Raw genomic sequence first — 24,609 nt, 5'->3', positions numbered from 1 at the left:
CGTCATCTGTGACTCTCTTTCCTCTGTGGAGATGAAGCATATCTCAGTCACATCAAGGGTCATTGTGTCTCAGACGCAGCAATTTCAGCATCTACGTATTGGCTTGGCTGTGGTTTTTGTCCTTGTTTGAAATTACCACGCTCACGCATCCTTCTACACACCAGAACAAATGAAATATGAATTTACTTACTATCCCTGGCTACACATTCCACCATCTGTGAGATTTCATGTCCAGGATGACTGGTTGTTTTTGTTGCTTATCACAGGTGGTATTTTCTTGCTTCCAATCAGGAATATTTGATGTGATACTGGACTTGGTGAATATAATATGTCCTTGTTGGTGAACAACAGTTGTGTCCGGTTATTCTAGGTTATTGCAGATTCATTCGAGTTCATGCAAACAGTGTAATCCTTCATCAGTTGCGCTCACACGTCCGTAGGTGGGACCACAGCAGTGAGGAGTCAGGTGCTAATTTCCCACTTCGAGTCCCAGCTCTTTGACAGGACCACCGGTGTCCTGATTGGGACTTGTCCTGTTGGACTGTGGGACAAGGGTAACTTCTGACTGTGTGTGTGAGCTCAGCGGGTGTTCTCCGTGGTCTCTGCGTGGTTACTTTGGCCTCCAGAGGTTTCCTCACACAGTGTGGTGAGCAGACTCACCTACACTGGCAGTGAGTTCCCTGGAGGCTCACAGGGGATGGAGAACCGCATTGTAGGAGGGTTAGGGGTGATCTTTGTGGAGAAAATGTGAGAAGCAAGAGTGGGGATCTGCAATGTGGTGACATTTGAGAACTCAACTGGGAGTCCCTGTAAGGTCATTCTGACCCTGAGCCACTCTCTGTGAGGGGCATGACCTTGGGGGGGTCTGTCCGCCCCACGAACAGCACTTACCCGTGAGAACACTGCTGTGAGCTGCCAGGACCCAGCAGGGCAGAGAGTGTGCATCAGCCTTGAGGGGGGATGCAAGTGAGTGGATCCTGAGTCTCCTGCCAGGGTTTGCTCTATTCAGATCCCAGGCTTCCAGGACATCCTGAGGCTTCCTGAGCTCTGCTGAACTGGATAGTTCTGGGGACAAACCCAGAACAGGCAACCAATGAGGGGTCATGTAACCATTACAAGGGTATCCAGGGACAATTTGCAGGGGATGTGAGTACTGATGTGTGTCCTTCCACTCATGCGCTCTGTCTCCAACTCACACGCAGGCCGTGGAAACACCAGGTCAGGCACGTCCTGTGAGACTGAATCCAGTGCTGTCCCACCCTCTGCACAGCTGCCTGAGGCTGAGGAGGGAGCAGCCTGAGGATCTGAGGTCTGCGGACCTGGGCCAGAGCTGTTGATGGCTTTGTCTCTTATCCTGTTTGGGTCAAAAGAAACAGTGACACAGACAGGGAGGTGGGTCTTTGTCTCACTTCCCCATTGGCCTGTGTCACTGTGAGCGTTACCATTTCTGTCCCATGTTACACAGTAATAGTCAGCCTCGTCCTCAGATTGGAGGTTGGAGATGGTCAAGTAGCGGTCGGCCCCAGAGCTGGAGCCTGAGAAGCGGTCGGGGATCCCGTCCCCCTTGCTGTGGATTCCATCACCACCAACATACATCACATACCGAGGGGCCTTCCCTGCCTGCTGCTGCTGCCATGTAACAGGGTAGTCACTGTACTCTCTGCTGAGGGTGCAGGTGAGCTTGGCTGAGGCTCCCAGGGAGGCAGAAGCAGACGGGGGCTGGGTCAGCACAGGATCAGCACAGAGACCTGCAGACACAAAATACAGGGATGGTGCCCAATGCACCCAGACTGGACAGATGCTTGTTGAAACTGTTCTTGGAGAAAACCTGGACCCCCGAGTGCCCAGGGATGCTCTGACCTGTGGAGAAAACCAGGGGCAGGAGGTAGAAAGGAGCCCAGTCCATGGTGGGAGTGGCTTTCAGGAGCTCTGCCCTGAAGCTGCCCAGCTGGCACTGGCCAGGCCAAGCCCCTGTCTTATCCTCTCTCCTTGCAGCTCAAGAGGGAGGAGCATAAATGCAAATCTATTCTCCATTTCCCAACAAGTGTCTGTCTCAGCTCTATTCTGAGCCCTGAGCCTAACAGCCTCCTGCTGGTGATTTCCTGAGGTCAGAAGAAGGTCCAGGTGTGGGTTTCATTGTTAAGAGTTGATTTTACCCAATGGAAGTGTCTTCAAAGGAGTCTCGGTCATGCCCTTTGCACTTGAGCCCAACCAAGGGCACTTAACCTCTTAAGTTCCCCGAAGAGGCATCCACAGTGCCCCCTGGTGTCCACAGGGTGAATGTGATCCTACATGTGTAGCTAATGCATCACATGGCTACTTCTAAGAACTTAAAGGATGGTGAACCTTGATTAGTGTTTTAGATGCACCTCTCACCTGACATCATAGTAACCAAACATCAGAATAACCCCACATGATCTGTGGGTGCTGTGGGTCTCCTGACCAGTTGGAAGGTTCCTGTGAATGTCATTCTGGGAGATTTCACCTTCAAACCATGACCTGTGCTTGTGAGTTACACAAATATATACCACTGTGGGGTATAGAACGTAATTTAACTTCAATAAAATATTCCGTATGCTCTCTCTTTCTTCTGAATCTCTGCGCCAATCATCACATTACGACTTATGTGATGTTTATCAACATGATCTTCCTGCTGAGAGGGATACTTGCAGCAATATTGTTTCAAAAATTCAAAAGGAATATTGCCATTCATTACAGAGATTTTTTAAATAAAATGTGTTTGTAGCTCAGATTTATCTTTAAAATTATAACTATGTTTAGTATTGTGTGTGTAAGAATGCAAGTAGTGTGGACACACGGTATAATAATTTCCTTGTTTCTGTGGCCTCAGGATTCCTGGTCTGGGTGGAAAGGGCAGCAGCCATTGTTCCCTAATGAGGCTCTGGGTTCTGAGGCTCTGCATCGCCCCCTGGTGGCTGTGAGGTTGTCCGGGGTGAGCTGCACATGGTGAGCACCTACAGGGATGGTTATCCCCAGACACCTCATCCACCTGATCCTGCTCTTTCCAATTTGGTACCAGAGACACACACCACTGTTTAGCGTGAAATATGGGTTGACCCAGTAGAGATGAGCTGTAGTTCTGAAAGATACAGCAGACTTCAAAGACTTAGTATGAACATAATGTAAAATATATCGATTTTTATGTTCCTTCATATTGAATAATATTTTGAACTGATTGAAATTAAATAAATATGTTAAGGAAACTGATTCGACCTGTTTATCCATTTAAATATGAACCCTGGAGAATCTAGGTTCCTGACGGTTTCACACTTCATTTCTGTGGGACGGGGCTGGGCTGCAGCACCATGTCATCCGTCCCCTGCCTGTGAAAGAGGAGAGGGAACTTTCTGGCACCTGAGGAGGTGACAAGTCTCAGCTCTGAGAGCACAATGAGAGACCACGGGACTGTGGTGAAGACCAGGGACTCTGGGCCCAGAACCTTGGTTTGCTACCAGGGTGTCCACTTTCTAGTTCGGACCTCAGACAAAAAGTTCATCCGTTCGTGCCACAGTTACTGCCTCAGTTAAATGGGGTGATGGTGAGAATGCTTCTCTAACACAGGGGCTGATATTAAAGGGTTTGATAAAGATGAAGCATTTGGTGCTTTATACATATAAGCACATATGAGTGTTACTCAACCTTCTTCAGTAACATCCTTGTTTTACTTTTCTGATAGAGCAGACACACTGAAGATAGGAAAATGATGAAAGTTAAGAAAACATAAAAAAATAATGATTTGGGACATTTGACATAGACTACACTTCCCTGCAACACCAAATGCACACAGGGGCACATGGGCCCCCACATGCCCTGCCCTTCCCAGAGGTCACAGAGCCACATACACTCAGTCCCAGGGACCTGATCCTCCTCCTCCTCCAGCCACATCTCAGGGTGTCCCAGCATAGCCAGAGCAGAACTAGTCCACGTTGGTGGAGATCTGTGACATGTGTCATATCACCCTGGTTGTCTAACTAGACTTGGCCCCAGTGCAACTTCAGGTTCTGGGAGGGGAGCCTGGTTCTGCAGAAGCTGCAGCCTGACCTGCACATGTTGGCATCAGTGTGTCTGCTGACCCGTCCACCGAGGGCCGCATGGGTGGTAGGTATGGGCTGAGGGGCTCAGAGCTCAGACTTATGCCACTGGGCAGAGAGAGCAGGGGCACCTCACATGCTCCCTTGGGCACAAGGAGAGGCTCAACAGGGTCCTAGATTCACCATATCAACATGAGCTGAGCTGAGTCAGGAGAACCGAGATCTTAGTTGGAGGAGAAGCAGATCAGGTGGTGTCCTGGGGTCTCCATCAGAACATCAACGACCTCTGAGTCCCTCACTGGAAATAGGTGGTCCTGTCTCACTTCTACCAGACTGGGAAGCTGAGGAGACCACCTTGAGAAAAGGAGGCCACCTTGTCTCATGTCAGAGACTTACTCCCTGTGGTGATATAAGAGAACAATGATGGAGCCTGGCCGTCCTGCACAGAGATGGGCCACTCAGGGGAGGGTCAGGGACCCTCTGGGCCCCCAGTGATGCCTCCTCTGACCTCTGAGGGCTTGTGGTGCACCTCAGACTGTGGGCCTCTTAGGAGGTGGGTAGACACCATCAAGGCAAGGACACTGTTGATGGTTGAATTGGGTGCCCCAAATTCATATGTCGATGCCCTCATCTTCACTACCTCAGGTGGGAGCTGATGGACTTAGGTATGTTGTGGATGTAATTCCTCACAATGAGGTCACATTGGAGTAAGGTGACCCTGATTCATTGGACTGGTGTCATTGAAAAAGGAAGAAATGAGACAGATGCTCACAAGGGAGAGTGTTTTATGAAGAAGGAGACAGAGTCCATTAGCCAAGGTCAGCAGAGATGCCAGCGACCCCCAGAAGCTAGAAGGGAGGCAGGGGGAGACTTTCCTTCACAGCCCACAAACCACCAACCCAGCTGACTAGTGATCTCTCACTGCCAACCTCACATGTGGGTGACAGTAAATCTCTATTGTCACCCCCTCGCCCCAGTGTGTGGTGCATGTAGTCACAGCACCAGCAACTACTAGAGTTCCCGGCAAGGACGCTGTTCTCAGAGCATAAGCAGTAGGCTGGCTCCTTCCAGGTGCTTGTTGCCCAATCTGCTCATGACAGGACCGAGTCTAATGGAGACGAAGGGACGAACGAGACAAGAGCTGTGCTGAGAGCTGCAAAGGGGGCCCTATGGAGTCCGACGAGATGGTTCAGCAAAGGCGTCTCTCTTGGTCTGTGTGTCATGGGGGCCTCTCCGAGGATGGGACTTTTGAACACAACCTTCAAGGAGAACTTGGTGTTGAGTAGACAAGGTTGATCTCCTATGAGGCATGAAAGGCAGGGAGTTGAGACAACCATGGGCTGCAGAGAGGGATCTGTGATGGGGTGGGAGGCACCTCCAGTGCAGGACCCATGGCTCCCTCAGGGTTCTCTAGGTGCAGACCAAGCCTGAGTCCCCCCAGGCAGCAGGCGCTCCCCTCTCAAATCTGCTTCCTGGGTAACATGGGGGTCAGGCCAGTATCAAATGCCTGTTCCCACTACTTCCCTTGGTAACGAGAAAAAAGAGCAGATCTGAACATCTGCACCCCTAGGCTTCCATCCCAGAGTGGGCAGAGAGCAGTAGCTGGAGGCAGGATCAGGGTGACACTTGTGCTCTGTCCCAACAGGACTCTGAGCCACCCAGACAGCACCACACCCATCTCTCAGGAGGTGTCTAGTGGGTGGCTGAGCACACAGACCACAGGCAGAGAGCAGCTTTGTTCTCATGGACACACCTGCCTCGTGGTGGGAGAGAGCAGGGGACCTCATATCTGTGTCTTTGATCATGAAAGGTGTCCCGTATGATGGGAGCTGACAACAGAGCTAAACACAGGGGCAGGATGGTTTGATCTTGCTTTTTCAGCACTAGCACAGAGTGGGAAAGAGCCCCTTCCATACCCCACCTGGGAACCACAAAAATAAACCTTGTGGCTGGGCTGGAGCCCAAAGATGCTCATGGAGGCCAAGTTGCCAGAGTTGGTATCTGAGGTCTGTGAGGTTTGACTCTTGACCTTGCACCTCAGCCATGTTAGGCAGTGGACAGGAGCTGCTGGTATCAGGAGACATGATTATAACCTGCAGTGTCACTGCTGCTTCAGCACAGAATGTGGTCACCATCTGTCCAGGGTCCCCATGAGCTGGGAAGTGGTGATGTCAGCACCACTGATGTCATCAGTGGGCCCCTGATGAGAGGAGAGATGTGGGCAGGGGTGAGGGCAAAGTCAAGACCACTAGGAGCAGCCTGGGAGGGAGGGAGAGCAGGTCCCCTGTGATTCAGTGTCTTCCTGTAGTGACAGGCACTGAGCTGAGAGTAGCAGGTGTACAGGAGTGACGCCACTCCCAGTGTGGTCCTAGGAAGGGGGCAGTCCAGACTCCCGGGCCCACCCTGACCTGCTGCAGCCGCATCGGGGTTTTAGGAGACCCTGGGGGACTTGTGTGCTCATGGAGGTTCCAGAAGCCTTGGTTCAGGTTTCACCATGGAAACTCTCACTTCCTCCTGCTGTGTCCCCAGCTCCTTCCTAGGCCACCTGGGTCTTGGTGCTTAACTGTCCTGCCCTCCTCAGACTGAGTCTGATTCAGGTGCAGGACCCTGTAATGATGTGGAAAAAGTGTTTTACAAAGAGACATTTTTACCAGCCACATGGGGGGCAGTTTGGGGCTGGGGGTGTCCCCATGGGACATCCACATAGAAATAAATGTTCACGGCATCACTTGTTCTCACCCCAGCTGGTCTGGACTGTCCTGCTTCCCCCAGGTGCTCTCTTTTGTCTGCCCTGCAGCCTGTGCAGGTGTTTCTCTCTGGCCGACCCTCCCCTGGCCCCACTCCTCCCCAGGGCCTGCCTGAGCCCCAGCCCCCTTTCAGTTCTGTGTGCTCATTGCTTGCTTGAGTGGGAGGTGGCTTCTGACCACCACACGTTCGGAAACACAGCGATACAGCCCTGTGTCCTATTTTAGGGGGTGTGTTCACCGTTAGGTGTGGGCCATCCAGAGCCTTTGTGTGGAAGGACGCACCCCACCCCCTCTCCACACCAGGGATCTCACCTTGTGACCTTGTGAGAGGACTAGAAACATAGCTAGTAGCAGTGGCTGCTGGTGTGAAGACATCGTGACTACCTAGAGGAGGACGATGCTCTGTTCTCTATTTTGTTCCTGTGGTGTGTTGTGTTGGCTGGTTTGCAGGTGCTAAATCCACCCTGCATTCCCAGGATGAATGCCGGCCGGTCATGGTGCGTGCTCCTGTGTGCAGGCGGCTGGACTGGTTTTCTAGGGCGGTGCAGAGGGTGCCGGGTCTGTATCGCAAGGGTTATTGATGAACAGTTTTCTTTCCTTGTGATATATTATCTGGGTTTTGGGTTCACAGTAATGCTGACCTCATTGAATGAGCTGGTAGGTGTCTTTTTCCTCTTCTGTGTTTTGGAAGAGTTTATGAATAATTGGTAATAATTGTTCTTTAAATGCATGATGACATTCACCAGTGATGGGTCTGTGACTGGAACTTTCTCTGTGGGTATTTTGTGATCATTTATTCTGTGTTGTTGCAGATTTCGTCAGGTTTCCCTTCTTCTCACTGAGTCAGTTTGAGCAGTTTCTATCACTGCAGAAATGTGTTCATTGCATCTACTTCTTGTGGCATCCATTGGTTCATAGTGTCCCCTTATGTCCTTAAAGCCTTGTTTCAGTTTTGCATTGTTGGTAGTAATGGCTCCTCTTTATTTCATGTTGTTAGTAATTTATCTTTCTAAAATATAATTGGTCTAGCCCTGACTGGTGTGGCTCAGTTGACTGAACATCATCCTGCAAAGCAGAAGATCACTGGTTGGATTCCCGGTCAGGACACATGCCTGGGCTGCAGGTTTGGTTCCGGGTCAGGGTGCGTATGAGGGGCAACCGATCAATGTTTCTCACATCAGTGCTTCTCTCCCTCTCTTTCTCCCTCCCTTCTGCTCTCTCTAAGAATAAATATATAAAAGTCTTTAATAAATAAAATATAACCAGTCTAGCTAAAAGTTTGTCAACATTGTTGATGTTTTAAAAGAACTCACTTTTAGTTCTGTTGACATTCTTTACTCCTTCTTTCCTCAATATTTAGTCTAATCTTCCTCATCTGTTTTGCCTGCTTTGGTTCAGTGAACTCTTCTTCTTACAATGTCTGAAATTGAAATGCTATGTTACTGATTTCAGATCATGTATATCTATATTAGGATTTAGAAACAGAAAAATACTTTAACTCTATTAGTATATATTAAGTACATATAAATATATTTACACATAATAATTAATATAATACAGAATGAGCAAAAGTAGGTTTATAACTGTTTGCATAGAAAATAATACCATAATAAATAATAATAGAAGACTAAATTCTGCTTTTGTGTATTCACAACTGTAAACCTACTTTGACCCATTCTGTATATAATACATTTTTTTTTTTTTTTTTGTTACTTTATTATCAGGAAGGATAAATATATTAATGTTACTGTACAAATATAAATATGCAAAGCACTCCTTAGAGGAAATTACATTCCTGTAGATGCGTACACTGAACACACAGCGCTGGTATGCATTTTGCACATATACATTCACATGTATTATATGGTACATACACTGATAGATCATGCACACACACACACAGATGAACACTCCCTTCTGAGCACTGCCTTACATGCCATCTGCTGGGTTGATGTGTCGTGTCTTCATCGTCAGTCACAGTCAACACGTCTCTCCCATTTTCCTCTGATTTCTCCACTGAGCCTTTGACTATTTGGGTGTGGGCTTTTACATTTTCTTTTTTATCAAGTAAAAATTGTGTTGATTTCTAATGTAATTCCACTTTGGAGAAAATACAATGTGTACTTTCTATTTTTTATTTATTTTTTGATGTGTAACTTTTTTATTGTATTTTCCCATTGCCATTCATCCTCCTTATTCCTCCTCCCACCTCTTTTCAACACATCGACCCTGTTCTGTGTCCCAGAAAACGGTCTGTTTGGAGAGTGGTCACGTGCACTGGAGACCAGTGTGCATCCTGCCGTTTAGGGACTGAGTGTTCTGTCTGCGTCTCTGCTTCATACTCTGGTTCAATATATTCCACTTATTTATACACATGGAAGTAGATGTTTGTATCTATAGTCTATCCTTTTTCAAAACTTTCTATGTTCTACCTTCTATTTTGAAATGTATCCATGTAGTTACCATATCTGATGCTTTTCATTTCTTTGTGTGGATGCCTTTTTTATTGGGTGTGATTTTTGTTTTTTCTGAGGGTGTCTTACTACTTCCTGTAGTGGGATTTGTGTGTAGTCAATTCTGTTTATGTTGTGTGCCTGAAACACTTTCATTTTGCCTTTAATTTTGAAAGACACTCTCTCTACCTGAGTAAAGAATTCAAGGGTCTTTTTTTTCTGTCGTCACTTTAAGATCCTTCTATCTCTTGCTTGCATCATTTTTCATGAGAAATCTTCTCCTACCATCGTCTGTTCCTCACCACAGGACGTGTCTTCTCTCTCCGACTGCTTTTGAGATCATCTTTCCTGTAAGCAACCTTATGATGAAATGTTTGGTGTTGTTTTATTTCTTTCACTCCCTCCCTCCCATCTTTCATTCTCTCTGACTTTCATTTGTGCTTCAGTTTCTTAAGGTTTGTAGACCTGTGCCCTTACAGTTGAAAGAGTTTGGAATATTTTGGTCATATTTCTGCAGTTTTCCTAGTGACCCCCAGCACATTTCCCCAACTTTTCCCCTTCCAGTGATACACATGGAATGTGGGTACACATTTCCCCTGTTGCCAATGATACACATTGGTGCCCTTTGAAACTGTTGTAACTCAGAGGTGTTCTGCTCATTTTCAGTCATTTTTCTGTGTTTCATTTTGTACACTTTCCATGGCAATCCATCCATTTCACTAACCTTTTCCTCTGCAGCATCTAATCTATTGCCATCCCATGCATTGTCCTTTTGAGTCGCGGACACTGCAGTTTCCATTTTCACAAGTTCCATCTGTATCTCTATCCAATCTTCTCTATTTCCATGTAACGTCTTCATTCTCCCTTCTACCCTCAGGAGCCAGTGATACATAATGATAATAATTTCTTTTATATCCTTGAATATGAATGACATCCTCAGAGAAATTTCAGGGCAAGTTTAGATTCATTGATTTTTGTACTTAAAATAGCTCATATTTTCCTAATTCTATTTCTGAAAAATTTTCATAGGATGCCAGCTATTGTGAGTTTTCCATTGTTGGGTGTTAATAAGTATTTCTCTTGATGTTCTTGATTTTTCTATTTGGATTCAGTAAAGGCACTTGGACATATCTGATTGTTTCTCAACTTGCTGTAATCATCTCCTCCATGACACCAGAGCAGCCTTTAGTTTGGGGCTAATTTCTCACCTCTGAGAAAAGCTCTTCTGATTCGTCCACCTGATGCCTGAACTGGGAGCTTCCCCCTGACTGGGCACAGGCACTGCAGGCTGGTGTGCTGACCTGTGACCGTCCCCTCCCGTGTCCTTGGGTGGCTCCCTCCTCAGCCTCAGCTGGTTTCCTCCCACATGCACTGACCAGTCTGGAGGGAGCGTTTGCAGACGCCCAGACTGTCACCTCTCTGGGGCCCTCTCCTCTCCCACACACTCCCCTTGGGCTGTTATTTCCTTCCTGGGGTCTGGAGACTCCCCCTGACACGGAGAACCTGTCAGGAGATCTGTCTGGAAGGAAGCCAAGTGGGGCAGACCTGCCACGTGGCAACAACTGAGGACTGAGCAGGAAACTGCCCAGTCATCCTAAACTGCAGCCGGGGCCTGGGGGTCCGGGCATCAGGCAGCCATTCCACCCGAGTCACACTCAGAGAAAGGACATGCCACTGATGTTGGGGACAATTCTCTGCCACTATGGACTTGCCAGTGAGAGCACAGTGTGAGCTGCCGGGGGCTCCCAGCAGGGGTGCGTGGGTGCAAAAGCCCCGATTGTGGATCAAGGTGGACACACGGTGTCCACTACACTGGTATGTTCCATTCAGAATCCCAGGCTGCCAGGGAACCTGGGGCTTCAGAACCCCAGGGGAGCTGGGTGGGTTGGGGATCACTCTAGTACATTTTGCCAAGAAGTTGCCCAGTCACTGTACGTGGACTTCCAAGGCCCACTGGACATAGATTTCCATCAGTATGTCCTTCAAGTCAGAACTTTCTGCAGCTCATACTTTCTCCTAGAAGCACCAGAGCAGCCTGGGCCAGCCAGCCCTGAATTCACTCCTGATCCCCCCTCTGCAGAGCTGCCTGAGGGCTCAGAGGAGGGGGCAGAGTTGGGATCTGAGATCAGGGGACCTCAGCAGATGGTTCATGATTTCCTACACAGTCCCCCTGGGGCTGGAGGAGAGCGGGACACAGACAGAGGAAGGGTTCCTGTCTCACTTCCCCATCAGCCTGTGTCACTGTGAGCATCACCACTGCTGTCCCATGACTGACAGTAATAGTCAGCCTCATCCTGAGCCTGGGCCCCACTGATGGTCAGGGTGGCCGAGTTCCTTGAACTGGAGCCTGAGAATCGGTCAGGGATCCCTGAGGCCCGGCTGTTGCTACCATAGATGACCAGCACTGGGGCCTGGCTGGGCTTCTGTTGGTACCAGTTCACAGCATATACTTCATTGTCATATTCATCAGTTTCCACATAGATATCTCCCTGGCAGGTGATGGTGGCTGTCTGTCCAGGGGCCACAGACACTGAGGGAGGCTGTGTCAGCTCAGAGGAAACCATAGAACCTGCAAGGGGGGGAGACAAGAGAGGGATTGAGAATTAAGGGCCCCTTCCCACAAGGACCCACCTTAAGTCTGTGTCTGGGCTGAGATCAAGGTTTGGGGCTGGGGGTGCCCAGCTCCCTGTCCCGTTGGGCTGAGGGGCAGGCAGGGCCTGGGGGCAGCACCTGTGCAGAGAGTGAGAAGGGGGAGCAGGAGAGGGGTCCAGGCCATGGTGCAGACACCCCAGAGCTCTGCCTGTGAGTCCTCAGGGCACCGTGGGCTCCCCAGGCCTCTGTTATGCCCTCAGTCCTCTGGGGCCCTGATGTTTCACTGTTTATGCAAATGCACTCCCCATCTGGGTTCCAAGGTGAACAGTCAGCAGAGATCATTTTTACCACCCCCAGGGGGCAGGCTGGGTGACTGAGGAGGAAGGGCTGAGTGCCCAGCTTCTTCTAGCTGCTTCTCAGGTCAGAAAAGTATCGGTGGATCCTAAGACCCCTGATCACCGTCACCTTCCCGGGGTCTGACCACAGCACCACTGTCCCAAACCCTCCAGGCCGGGCGTCCGTCCTGGGCTGGCTCAGCAGGGCTGTGGGCCTTCCAGGAGCCTGGACGCAGGCCTGAGCTGGGCCCTCTGAGACATAAGTGAAAACTCCTGACTCAGCAGATGCAGGGCCATAGTCCCTAAGCCTTCCTCCCCCTCCTTCACGTCCTCTCAGTGTCCCCATGCATGTACGGGTGTCCATCATCAGTGTTTCATTAGCCGTGGTTCCGTGGAGTCAGGATGCGTGTGCGGTGCTTCCTGTGTGATGTGTTCCTTGTTCAGTGTGCTCCTGCTTCGGAGGATTCACACCAGCTCCCAGGCTCATCCACACTGGTGTCTGTGTCCCTTCCTCCAGCCACTCTCCACACAGACTTGCTGTGGGCGCTGTGGACTCTTTGGTCCTTTTATAATGCTGCATCGGGGTTTTCACTGACCTGTGGAAAGCTCCAGAAATCCACCCGACTGAGACCGCAGCTTCAGGCTCCATGTGCCCTGTGTGGGTCCCCACAGCCCCCTTAGTCATGACCTCTAGGGACCAGACATTGTGGTGTTTCCACCAAGCTAGAACTTGTTCTGACAAAGGACAGCCTGGTGACCAGGGATGGACCCGAGTAGGAAGAATCCCCTTTCCTCGGAGAGTCTCCTGAAGTATCTGTGCTGCTCCAGGCAGGGACCAGAGGTTCCAACTGTGCCCTCTTCCCCTGAGATGGCCCTGAGCAGAACGGCTGCAGCCCCAGGGTCACAGTGCACCCACGGGTGCGGGCAAGAGGCACAGAGTAGAGGTCCTTTTTCTGCCCAGACAGAGGGTCAGCCCCAGGGTCCTTGTCAATAGTGAGATGACCTTCATTTCAGGTGAAGCACTCACGGGTGCCTGTCAGGTTCCAGAAGTGACACTGTGTGAGTCTGTCAGAATGTGGTCATTGGGTCTCAAGGGCATGGATGAATCTTCCTGAAGTCCAGCGCCTGCACTGAGCCTTGGAACTGCTGACCCCTGGGCTTGTCTCCCTCTGAGGCTCCAGCTGGGCAGCCCCAGCTTCTGCCCAGGCTGCTCCTGGATGCAGCTCTGCTGCCCCCTGCTGGTGGGGAGAACTCAGACCTGGAGCTTCCCTCTTGCAGGTCCCCCAGAGCACTTGTCACCTGAGAGGGTGTGACCCCTTCCTTGTGCAGCCCTGCTCTGAGAGGTCACATAAGGATTGCAGGAAGGTGGGAGGTGCAGCTCTGGTCACACTGTCCCAGGGTAACAATGTCCTTCCTGCTGATTGGTTTAGTTAAGAGAATGGAGGGTGCAGAATAAACTCTGTTCTCTTGCTAAGTGTCAAGTCCCGTAGAAACCCATGTGCCACCCTACAGAGACCCGGGATTTCAGTGTATTTCAAACCAGACTGTCTCTACCCTTAGCCCAGTAAGGACTGTGGGACACAGATGTTCCCACACCGACGTCAGCTGTGCACTGAACTCTGTCACTGCCGCCACCCCCCAGGGCAGTGATTCCATCTCTGCTCTCGCCTCCCAGAGTGAGCAGTGGGCGGGTCTGCTCCGGCCCCAGTGGCCTTTGATGAGACTGGGAGCCTCCTGCTCCTTGGATCTGGGAGCCGACCCCTCTGCACAGACGTCAGCATCTGCTGGCTCCCCTTTGGGGGTCCCCAGAGGATAGACTGGAGGTGCAACCCCTGAGCCCCAACTGACCTCCTACCCAGTCTGTAAGACACTTTCCTTTCTTTTGTATCATTTAATTTGGGGGGGAAATAAGAATTTCCAAATTAAGTATAAAACTTTCTGTGTCTTAGCAGGTGATGTTGAGGCCTAGAGACCAAGTCCCCAGGAAAATTGAGAAAATGGGGGTGAGTCCAAGAGAGGAGTCCGGGGTCCGGACTGTGACCTTGGCTTGGCTTTTTGGGGCTGAGCATGACCAGAGGTGAGGGGGGAACCGAGGTCCAGGCTGCTGGTAGGGTGGTGTCCTCTGGGCTCATTGTTGTCCCCATGTCCTCCTGGCTGTCGTGAGAGTCCCCCTCAGTGGGGACGTTGGGGTGTCAGCAGCTGTGCCCAGGTTAGAGCCGGAGAATCTCTGGGTCCTGCTGGCTCTGCTCCGCTGCACTGATTGGTCATAAGCTCCCTGACCAGAGGGAGTGACAGGTGTGTCACCCCCACTCTACTGGGAGCATCTTTGTCTTCAGGAGACCAAAGACCTTCATGTCCCCCAAACACTAGGTCAATGCAGCATCCCCTGGGCTGAGCTCAGGCTCTGGGTTCTGTGGGTGCGGAGCCCACAGGCAGGGCCTGGGGGCACCACCTGTGCAGAATGAGCTGGAGGTGCCGGGGCCTCAGTGTCGATGCTCCAAGTCCTGCTGGCGGTTCTGACCCGGCGGCCCCAGCCCCCCTCAGCGCTCAGCAGTCCCTGTGAAAATGCTTTTCAGAGGCCTGTGCAGGAGAGAGCTCAGTGTGGGCGGGAGGTGTGGGTCCAGGTGGTCCAGGCACCTGCCCCTTCTCACGGAGCGCACCTGGTACTGACCTGCTCTGTTTCTTTGCTGTGTTGGTCCCGTGTTGCTGGTCCCACCTGGTCAAAGCTCCACAGGAGGGAGTTTTGTCTGTTTCCTTCACTGTAGCAGCAGCAGCACAGTCACGGGGTCTGAGACCGTCAGAGACTTGGCCCTCACTTCACACTGTTCCTCACGTGAAAAGCTTCGTGTGTCTACAAGACATCAGATTACCACGCTTTATTCCAACTCGATTTCAGGTTCTCTGACACACGGCTCAGTCTAATTAGTGACTTGGAAAAAAGGAATTACCCAGCCTCAATCAGCTTAAGTGGTGGGGCGAGTCATGGTGGTCCTCACAGGCCCTTTCGGCCCTTCCAGGGGCCCTGGGACTCTGCCTTTCTCCCCTGGGTGACCAGTGGGACATGCCAAGTGGCCCCCGTCAGGTTCATAGAGCACCTGGGCTCATGATCTTAAGAGTTTCTTCTCTCAAAGGACAAATGCAAAATCCTACAATCAGATGCAGGCCCTTCAGTGTCTTTCCTCAGACAGAGGAGTGAGACGGGGGAGGAGAAGGGGAAGGAGAGGGAGAGAGACTGAGTCAACAATGAAACACCTTCTTGCTAAAACAAGAACCACAGACACAGTGGCTTCCCTGGTGAATTCTATCAAGCATGTAAGGAAGAGTAACACCAACTCCACGTGACTCCATCATAATAGTGACGCAGGGGGCGCACTTTCTCACTCGTTCTCTGAGATCAGCAGTGCTACGATCCCCTGGACAAGTTCACATAAAAGGAAACTGCAGAGGAACACCCAGCAGTGAATCCACAAGCCTCAGGGACCTGTCAGGGGGAGGAACCTCAGACAGGTGCTCTGTGCACCCAGGGGCCCCTGCAGACGCCCTGGGCTCGCTCTCTCTCCCCTTGTGTCTGCACCGTCGTCCTGTTCACCTGGCCAGGTCACGGTGGTCTCAGGTAGGCAGCCTTTTGCCAAGCCTTGCTGCAAAATTCAATCTCCCCATAACTGTGTTTGAATATATATCTTCATGATTTCATGTTACTGCCCTTGGTGGCATTAAATCTAAGTGATGTTTAAAAAGGGTTTTTTATATGAAGGGGCATGGTAGGGTCTAAGGACACACCCAACTCACCAAAGTCCACCTTCCAGTGCTGTCATATTGCTTCACACATGACATAGGGACACTCTCTCATGTTTTTTAGCCTCTGAAAATTTTGCTAACATTATTCGTTATTTTGCTTTAATGGACATTATAAATCACAGCCTACTGTGTTACTGTTCTCTGTTTGGAACAACGTAATAAAATGTTTCTCTTTACCCACATAAGTAGTTATCTTATCTGATGCCTTTCATTTCTCTGCATGGATTCCTCTCTCTGTCTGGGTCACTTCCCTTCCATCGGAGGAGTGTCCTTCATTCCTCCCTGCATCAGGGTCTGCTAGTGGTCAGTTCTGTATATGCCTGTACGTGTGAGCAAGGCTGCTTCTGCTCCTTTCTCAGAGGCATTTCTCTGGGCAGAGTTGAAAGCCAAGAGCTTTTTTGTTGGTTTGTTGTCTGTGTTCTGAAGAGGTTGCTCCTGGCTCCTCCTGGTTGGATTACACCCACTGAGAACCCTGCGCTTCCATTACGGACCTTCCTGTGTGTGGAACGTGACATTTGCTCTGATGCTTTTTGATCGTCTCCTCCCCATGGGTTTGAGGGGTTTGGTTGTGAAGCATGTGGGTGCTGTTTCCTTTGTGTTTTAGGTGCTGGTGTGTGTCGTGTGTCCTGGACCTGTGGGTTCCTAATGTCCACCAAAAGTAGAACATTCTGGCCCATATTTTTTCAGATGTTTTTCCTTTCTACCCTCCCCACGTGACCCTTCACATCTGTTCAGGATCCCAGGCTGCGGTCAGATCCTGTGGCCTCAGGAGCTCAGCCCAGGTGGACAGATCTGGGGACTGGTCCAGAGCAGTGGGCCCGTGAGTGACACAGCCCCATCCTGTGGACATCCAGTGTCCATTCCTGCTGCTGGATGTCTCCCTCTGTGTCCTTCTCTTCAGGGCCCTGTGACCGTACTCACACCCTGGCCCTGAAATCACCAGGACATCCTGGTCCTGCCAGCCCTGAATTGAGTGCTGCCCCATCTTCTGCAGAGCTGCCTGAGGGCTGGGGGAGGGGCAGCCTGGGCATCTCAGGCCTGGGGCTTGAGTGACACCAGGTCATGGCTTTGCCTCCTGACATATTTGGGCTGAAAGAGAGTGTGACACACTTGATGGTTTTTGTCTCACTTCCCCCCTGCCTGTGTCACCGTGAGTTTTACTACTGCTGTCCCACACTGCACAGTAATAATCAGCCTCGTCCTCAGCCCGGGCCCCGCTGATGGTCAGGGTGTTGGTGTCCCCTGAGTCAGAACTAGAGAATCGGTCTGGGATCCCTGAGGGCCGCTTGTTGTTTCCATAGACTGTTACAGGGGCCTGGCCTGGCTTCTGCTGTACCCAGGAAGGATAATATTTTCTTACTACCTCTCCCTGGCAGGTGATCCTGACTGTCTGTCCCGGGTTCACAGACACTGCTGAGGGCTGAGTCACTTCAGAAGAGGCCACCAAACCTGTAAGAGAGGACAGGAGAGGTGAGTGTGAGGACGAGGGCCTCCTTCCCAGATGGTGCACACCTTGCAGTGTCCCCAGTGTCGAGCAAGGTCAGGGCCAGGTTGCTCCTGGTTTCTGTGGGGGCTTAGCCTTGGGAGTCAGCACCTGTGCAGAGAGTGAGCAGGGGGAGCAGGAGAGGGGTCCAGGCCATGGTGGAGACGCCCCAGGATCTTCCTCTGACCCACACCTGAGGATACGGCTTTGGGGCCCCTGTATAAGGGGCTCCATGCAAATCTACTTCCTTCCTCTCATGGCCTTGCTTAATGGTGCCTGGTGGGCACAGAGCAGCTGGGGCCAGTGGAGGGTTTAAAGTTGGGTCCTCATGTCCAGGTGTGGGCCTGGGTTGTTCAGAGCTGTCTGTGGTGTTGAGGGGATAGTGCTGACCCCTGACCAGCCCCTGCACCCACACTTGGGTTGAGTCTCCTCTCTGGTCTTGGGGAGAACCCTCAGTCCCCTCCAGTGATGAGATCACAGTGCAGTGTGGGGTGGGGGTGCTGGTTACAGGAGCTGGTAGGGACAGTGGTCAGGCTGGTGTGAGAGGCTGGAATTTGCTCCAGGACACAGTGAGACTGGTCATGTGCCTCTGGGGGAGTTTTTATTACATTTTAGAAAAATGAAAAATCTTTTCCATCTTGGTCTTGGTAAGAGTTTGTAGATTTCTTAGACATGCTTGATATGTAAAAGAATCAAAAATCAGTGGAAACCCTTTAAAATTAAAAACTTTGTTCTACAAAAGTCTTTGTTTTTACAGAGTTAATTAAAAAAAACCAATAAAGTGGGAGAAAATACTTGGCAATCAGAATACATCAAGGAAGTATTTGTGTAAAGTTATGAAATGAATTAATACACAAAGCAAATAGCCCTGACTGGGGACTCAGGTGGAGCATCTCACAAATGCACCAGGGACTCGGGTCTGACCTGGATGAGGTGCAGGTGCCAGTCGGCCCGTGAGGGCATGGCAGGGTGGAGCAACACGGTCACGCTTTTCTCACGTCATTAAAAAAGCTTAAAAAATAATCAAAGCAAACAAAATTCAATTTACAAATGGGCAAAGGACACAGACAGTTGATGGAAAAATATACAGCTGTCAAGAAAACATAAAAATGTTCCTGAGCAGCCACCAGGGAAGGGAAGTTAAAACCATAGGGAGATACCTGCACCCCTGTCAGAACGGATCAGACTGGAGTGAAATCGGGGCAACACCAAACCCTGGTCAGGGAGTGAGAAGTGGGTCAGTCACTCAGTGGCGGTAGGAGTGTCAGACGGCAGAGCCGCAATGGAAAAACAGCCGTGTGCTTAGTATGAAGCTGAACATGCAATTACTATACAACCGGTCAATGCATCACTGGGCATTTATTTCAGAAAATTAAAAACTTATGTTTATATAAAACCCATACACAAGTGTTCACAGCCCCTGACTAGTCACCTCAGGCTGTTTCAAACAAATACCACCAGTTGCTTAAACTTGAAGTCAGAGAGAGACAGACAGACAGAGAGACTCTGGTCACTGATCCCACCAGACCACAGCCCCTCCCATGACTCATCCTTTGGCTTTTATTACTTCCTTAGAGTCCCCGTCCCCACACACAGCTACACTGGGAGGAAGGACTTCAACGTACGAACTGAAGAAGACACAGTCACTCAGTTCACACCAGCGCCCTTACACATACGAGCCCCAAACTGAAAATAATTCAGATGTCCTCTGGGGTGACGGTTAAACAGACTTCGGTACTCTGCTCATTCCCAGGGTTTTCTGGTTCATCCCCTGCTGCCATCGTGTGGGGGTGACATCTGTAGTTCAGACTGCCTCATGGCTTCACTCTTGGGCTGGTCTGACCACAGCCAAGATCAGAGGTGACGTCTGTCTGCATATTCTTGAGACTGGTGGGAGGTGCCCCAGAGTCTCCTGTGGGCACCAGTGCCAGGGGCAGCTCCAGTCCTTGAAAGGTGTGACAGTTACAGTGTTAGCACTAATGGGGTGGGCTGGGCAGGAATGAATTACCAGGACCTGTGATGGAAAAACAGGCCAGTTCTGCAAGAACCCAGCCTGAGAGAGTCAGTCAGTGTGTTATGTCATCAGTGTCAGAGGTGAGAGTGTGGAAAAGTGACTGCTGTTTCTACAGGTGTGAGTGGTGGTTAATGACCCCCTGTTTTAGAACAATTAAATTATTTTCATTACTAATAAATGGACATATGATTTAAAAAATAAATTATAATGATCCCCCTGCAGGGTAGAATTCCTCATGCCCAGGCCCTCCCACTCTCCAAGAGGCTTTACCAGGTGGTCTCTGCTGCCCCCTGGTGGCCTCCCCACACTGGCTGCAGGGGGAGCAGGTGTGTGCTCTGTCCAGGTGCAGAGTCTGAACCCACTGCTCAGGTGGTAACTTCCTGATCCAGGAACCATGGGTCCCAGGGGTATTGCTGTTCTCTCTATAACCACTACCGGCCTCAAGACCAGGCAGAGGAGGCTCAGAAAACTCATAAAAGTATGAGCAGGCTCATTGGGAGGAGGAGAGAGCAGGGCCAACCTGAAGCATCTCTGACATGTCCCTGGGGTTGTGGTTCCATTCTGGGCTCTCATGGGGAACAAAGGATTTGGGGACTTTGTCTCACTGATGCCATTGCTAGTGCAGGTTAAAAACAGGGCTCTGGTGGCATCTGCCCCAAACACTGAGACAGGAGACGCCCACCCAGCAAACACCGATTCAGCCCCACTGTGTCTGCCAGACACTGCATCCCAGGTGAGACGTGTGAACGGGGCCAGTCCTGCCTCACAGATGCCAGTGTGCACATGGGAGCACACAGTGGACACGCTGGTGTGGGTGACACAGCACAGTCACTGTTGCCTTCTTCCTGTATGTTGTCTTTTTTTCCCCAAGAAAACTGCATCCAGGTTTATTAAAGATACTTTTCTTAAATAATCCTGGGGTTTCAGGCAGGATGTGGACAGACAACCGTTAACTGTGCACAAGTCTCACCCTCCGTCCTCAGTGCACTGACCACCCAGAACGTCGCTGTGACCCCAGTGACGTCCTCGTCTGCTGCCCTGAATGGGGAGTGTTTAGAGTGAGGGTCAACTTCTCACACTGGCATGTTGTTTAGTAGCTTTTCACAGGCCGACCCTGACTTTCAGGCATGGCCGGGAAGAAAGTGGGAAGGACTCGGGACCTCACAGGGTGGTGAGTGTCTGCAGACACCCGTCGGGCCCCAGACTTGTTGTTGCAGGAGGAAAAGGGGCTCCTGTCTGCCCACATCTCTTATTGTCCTGTGTATGTTTGAATTAAAAAATATCCTGACTAATGAGGGAAATAATAGCAGAAATCAATGAATCAATCAAGTAAGCAATCAATAAAAATAATTACAGGGTAATAATTATGCAGCTGTTGTAGTATTCAGTTAATTAGCTGAGATCAACAAGAATGGACAGGCAGGTCCTGTGTGGGGAGAGGCTGGAGGGGTGTCTCTGGAGGGGACCCTGGAGCTGCCATCAGGGTGGGAAGAGGGAGCAGGAGGAGGAAGTGAGTGTGAGGACAGCAGGGTCAGTGTCCTGGGGGGAGGGTGTGGTCTGTCTGGGCAGGAAGGACAGTGAGAAACTAAGGGGGTTATGGTCCAAACCAGGTCGGCCCAATGTGACCTGAATCTGTCACATTAAGGGATGAGGGGCAGGACTGATGTCACACTGAGCACACACACCTGACCCAGGAGTCAGAGCAGCTGAAGGGGGACCCAGGGGAGGGAGGAGCCACTGCACTGTGACACCCTGTCCTGTGTGAGTGAGGTGAGTGAGCAGGTGACCCACAAGAACTGTCACTACACAGGGGCTGCCTCTTCCCCACTGGTTTGCACAGGAAGTCACACGGGACCTTCTCTCCTGATTCAGGGAATTCTGACAACACATCACTCCTGCTGCCCAAGTTACGACCTTGTGAGAAACGTCACATTGGACCTGAACTGGGTGTGAGTGAGACACCTGAGTTTATCATAACACGTTCCTCTTCCTTTCAAATCTTTGTGGTAACATTTTCATATTTATACTTTATCATATATTATGAAATACAACACAAATTGTTATAGTGTTTTTGCATTGAGTAATGATATCTGTAATGGAATTTAATGTGGGAAATTGTTTCATATTTATACTCGTGGTAACGATACCTGATGCTATTAAATTCTCTGTACGGATTCCTGTTTCTCTGTGTCTCGGGCGTGTCCTCTGCTCTTTCTGGTTCAGAACGTCTGCAGGTGTCAGTTTTCTAAGTTTCTGTACATCTGGGAAAGTCTTTCTTTGCTTCCTTTTTTGAAAGATACTTTCACTGGGTAAAGACTTGAAAGTGGACAGGTTTTTTTTTTGTCGTTTTGTTGTTGCTTTCAGTTTTCTAGACACTCCTCCTCCCCCTCCCCCGTCTGTGCTGTTCCCAGGGAGGCCCCTGCCCTGATCCCTCTGCTCCGTCCTCTCCGTGGACGGGCCTCGTGTCTCTGAGGCTTTTGTGATTTTCTCGTCAACACTGGGTTTAGGAATTTGGTTGTGATGTGTGTTGATGTTTCCTGTATATTGTTTGATCTTCTCATTCTTGAGCATCTTGAATTGTAGGTCCTCGGTTTTCACTGAAATCAGAATATTTTTGGCCCGTATTTCCTCAAATAATTTTTCTACCCTCCTCCAAAACTCTCTGTTTCAATCACGTTGAAGCAGATGGTGCTCCCTCCCTGCCCTCCAGCTCCTGACGCTCGTGTGTGTGTCTTCACAGAGGTTTTGTGTCTGTGTCTCACGTCCTCTCTGCAGTTCCTCCTCCACATCATCTGTGACTCTCTTTCCTCTGCGGAGATGAACCTGCTGTCAGTCACATTGAGGGTCATTGTGTCTCAGACGCTGTGGTTTCCGCATCTGTGTATTGACTTGACTGTAGTTTTTGTCTTCCTAGTCTGCAATTACTGTGTTCAAGTATTCTTCTACACACTGAAATGAATAGAATAGATATATATTTTTTAAATCTTTGACTACCTATTCAATCATCTCTAAGATTTCATGGCCAGGACAATTGGTTGATTTTGCTGCTTATCATAGCTTGTATTTTCCTGCTTCCAATAAGGAATATTGATGTGACACCAGACTTGGTGAATGTTTTCTTGTTGCGGAATAATACTTGTATTTATATGTACGTTTTGTCTGCTATTCTAGGTTGTTGCAGATTCATTGGAGTTAATGCAGACAGTGTGCTCCTTCATCAGTTGCCCTCACACGTCCGCAGTTGGGACCACAGCAGTGAGGAGCCAGGTGCTAATTTCCGTCCTTGAGTCCCAGCTCTTCTGACAGGTCCATCTGTTGTCCAGATTGGGACTTGTCCTCTTCGACTGCAGCACAAGTGTGATTTCTGATTGTGTGTGTGAGCTGCACAAGTGGCCCTGGGGTCTCTGTATAGTTCTCCTTGGCCTCAGGGGGTTTCCTCTTGAATTGTGGTGATCAGATTCTCTAACTCAGGCAGTGAGACCCCTGGGGGCACATGGGGGATGGAGAACCATGTATGAGGGTTAGGGGTGATCTTTCAGGAGAAAATGTGAGAGGCAAGAGTGGGGACTGGCAATGTGGTGACAATGGACTCAGACGGGAGGCCCTATGAGGTCATCGTGACCCTCAGACCCAATCTGAGAGTGGCAGGCCCTTGAGGGGTCCTTCCTGTCCACCAGGAGCACTTCCCTGAGAGGGCACAGCTGTGAGCTGACAGGACCCAGCATGGGGCGGGGGCTGATGGGTGACTCCTGAGGAGGGGATGCAGGAGGATCCTTAGTGTCCCCTGTACGGGTTTGCTGTGTTCAGAACCCAGGCTTCCAGGACACCCCAGGGCTACCTGAGCTTGGTGAGCTGGGTATAGTTCTGGGAATAAATCCAGGAGAGGTGACTATGAGAGGCCCAGTGACCATTACAAGGATAATTAGTGTCTATTACCATGGATGTGTGTCCTGGTCTGTGTGTCCTTCCACTTATGCTTTTGTCTGTAACTCACATGCAGGCCTTGGAAGCAGCATGTCAGTCCTGTCCTATGAGCCTGAATCCACTGCTGTCCCACCCTCTGCACAGCTGCCTGAGGCTGAGGAGGCGGCCACCTGAGGATCTGAGGTCTGGGGACCTGGGCCAGACCTGCTCTTGGCTTTGTCTCTGGTCCTATTTGTGTCAAAAGGGAGTGTGACACAGATGGGGAAGGTGGTTTTTGTCTCACTTCCCCATTGGCCTGTGTCACTGTGGCATTACCACTGCTGTCCCCTGTTACAGTAATAGTCAGCCTCGTCCTCAGACTGGAGGTTGGAGATGGTCAAGTAGCGGTCGGCCCCAGAGCTGGAGCCTGAGAACCGGTCGGGGATCCCGTCCCCCTTGCTGTGGCTTCCATCACTCTTAACATACATCAAATACCGAGGGGCCTTCCCTGGCTGCTGCTGCAGCCATGCAATGTTGTAGCTGCTGTGCTCACTGCTGAGGGTGCAGGTGAGCTTGGCCGAGGCTCCCGGGGAGGCAGAAGCAGACGGGGGCTGGGTCAGCACAGGATCAGAGCACAGAGACCTGCAAACACAAAACACAGGGATGATGCCCAATGCACTCAGACTGGACAGATGCCCAGTGGAACTGTCCTTGGAGGGAAGCTGGCTCCCTGTGTGTCCAGGGATGCACTGACCTGTGGAGAAAACCAAGGGCAGGAGGTAGAAGGGAGCCCAGTCCATGGTGAGAGAGGCTTCCAGGACCCTAGCCTGAGGCTGCCCAGCTGGCACTGGCCTGTCTAAGCTCCTGTCTTATCCTCTGTCCTTGCAGCTCAAGAGGGAGGAGCATTGAATGCAAATCTGTTCACTGTTGCTCAGCTTGTCTGTCTCAGCCAGAGTCTGGTCCCTGAGCCTAACAGCTTCTTGCCTGTGATTTCCTGAGGTCAGAAAAAGGTCCAGGTGTTGGTTTCATTGTTAAGAATTGATTTTACACAATAGACCTGTCTTCAAAGTAATCTCAGTCATGCCCTTTGCACTTGAGCACATTCAAGGGCACCTAAACCAGAAAGTTTCCCAATCGAGAATCCACAGTGCCCCCTGCTGTGCACAGGATGAAATCATCCTACATGTGTAGCTAGTTCATCAGATGCATATTTCTAAGAACTTAAAGGATGG

The 24,609-nt window shown here is 50.4% G+C and overlaps 1 gene segment (V, D, J or C); it reads right to left on the bottom strand.

Moving 5' to 3' along the window:
* Positions 1-1,349: 1,349 nt before the first annotated feature.
* On the bottom strand, positions 1,350-24,191 carry LOC128627245 (immunoglobulin lambda variable 4-3-like). The segment is given in 3 exon segments: positions 1,350-1,354; positions 1,410-1,748; positions 24,132-24,191. Coding segments are annotated over 3 exon segments (390 nt in total).
* Positions 24,192-24,609: the final 418 nt, after the last annotated feature.

Source organism: Artibeus jamaicensis, unplaced genomic scaffold (assembly GCF_021234435.1).
Source record: "Artibeus jamaicensis isolate MK-2021 breed Jamaican fruit bat unplaced genomic scaffold, CSHL_Jam_final contig_1128, whole genome shotgun sequence".
Lineage (NCBI taxonomy): Eukaryota > Metazoa > Chordata > Mammalia > Chiroptera > Phyllostomidae > Artibeus > Artibeus jamaicensis.
This window is presented reverse-complemented; position numbering and strand designations above follow the sequence as displayed.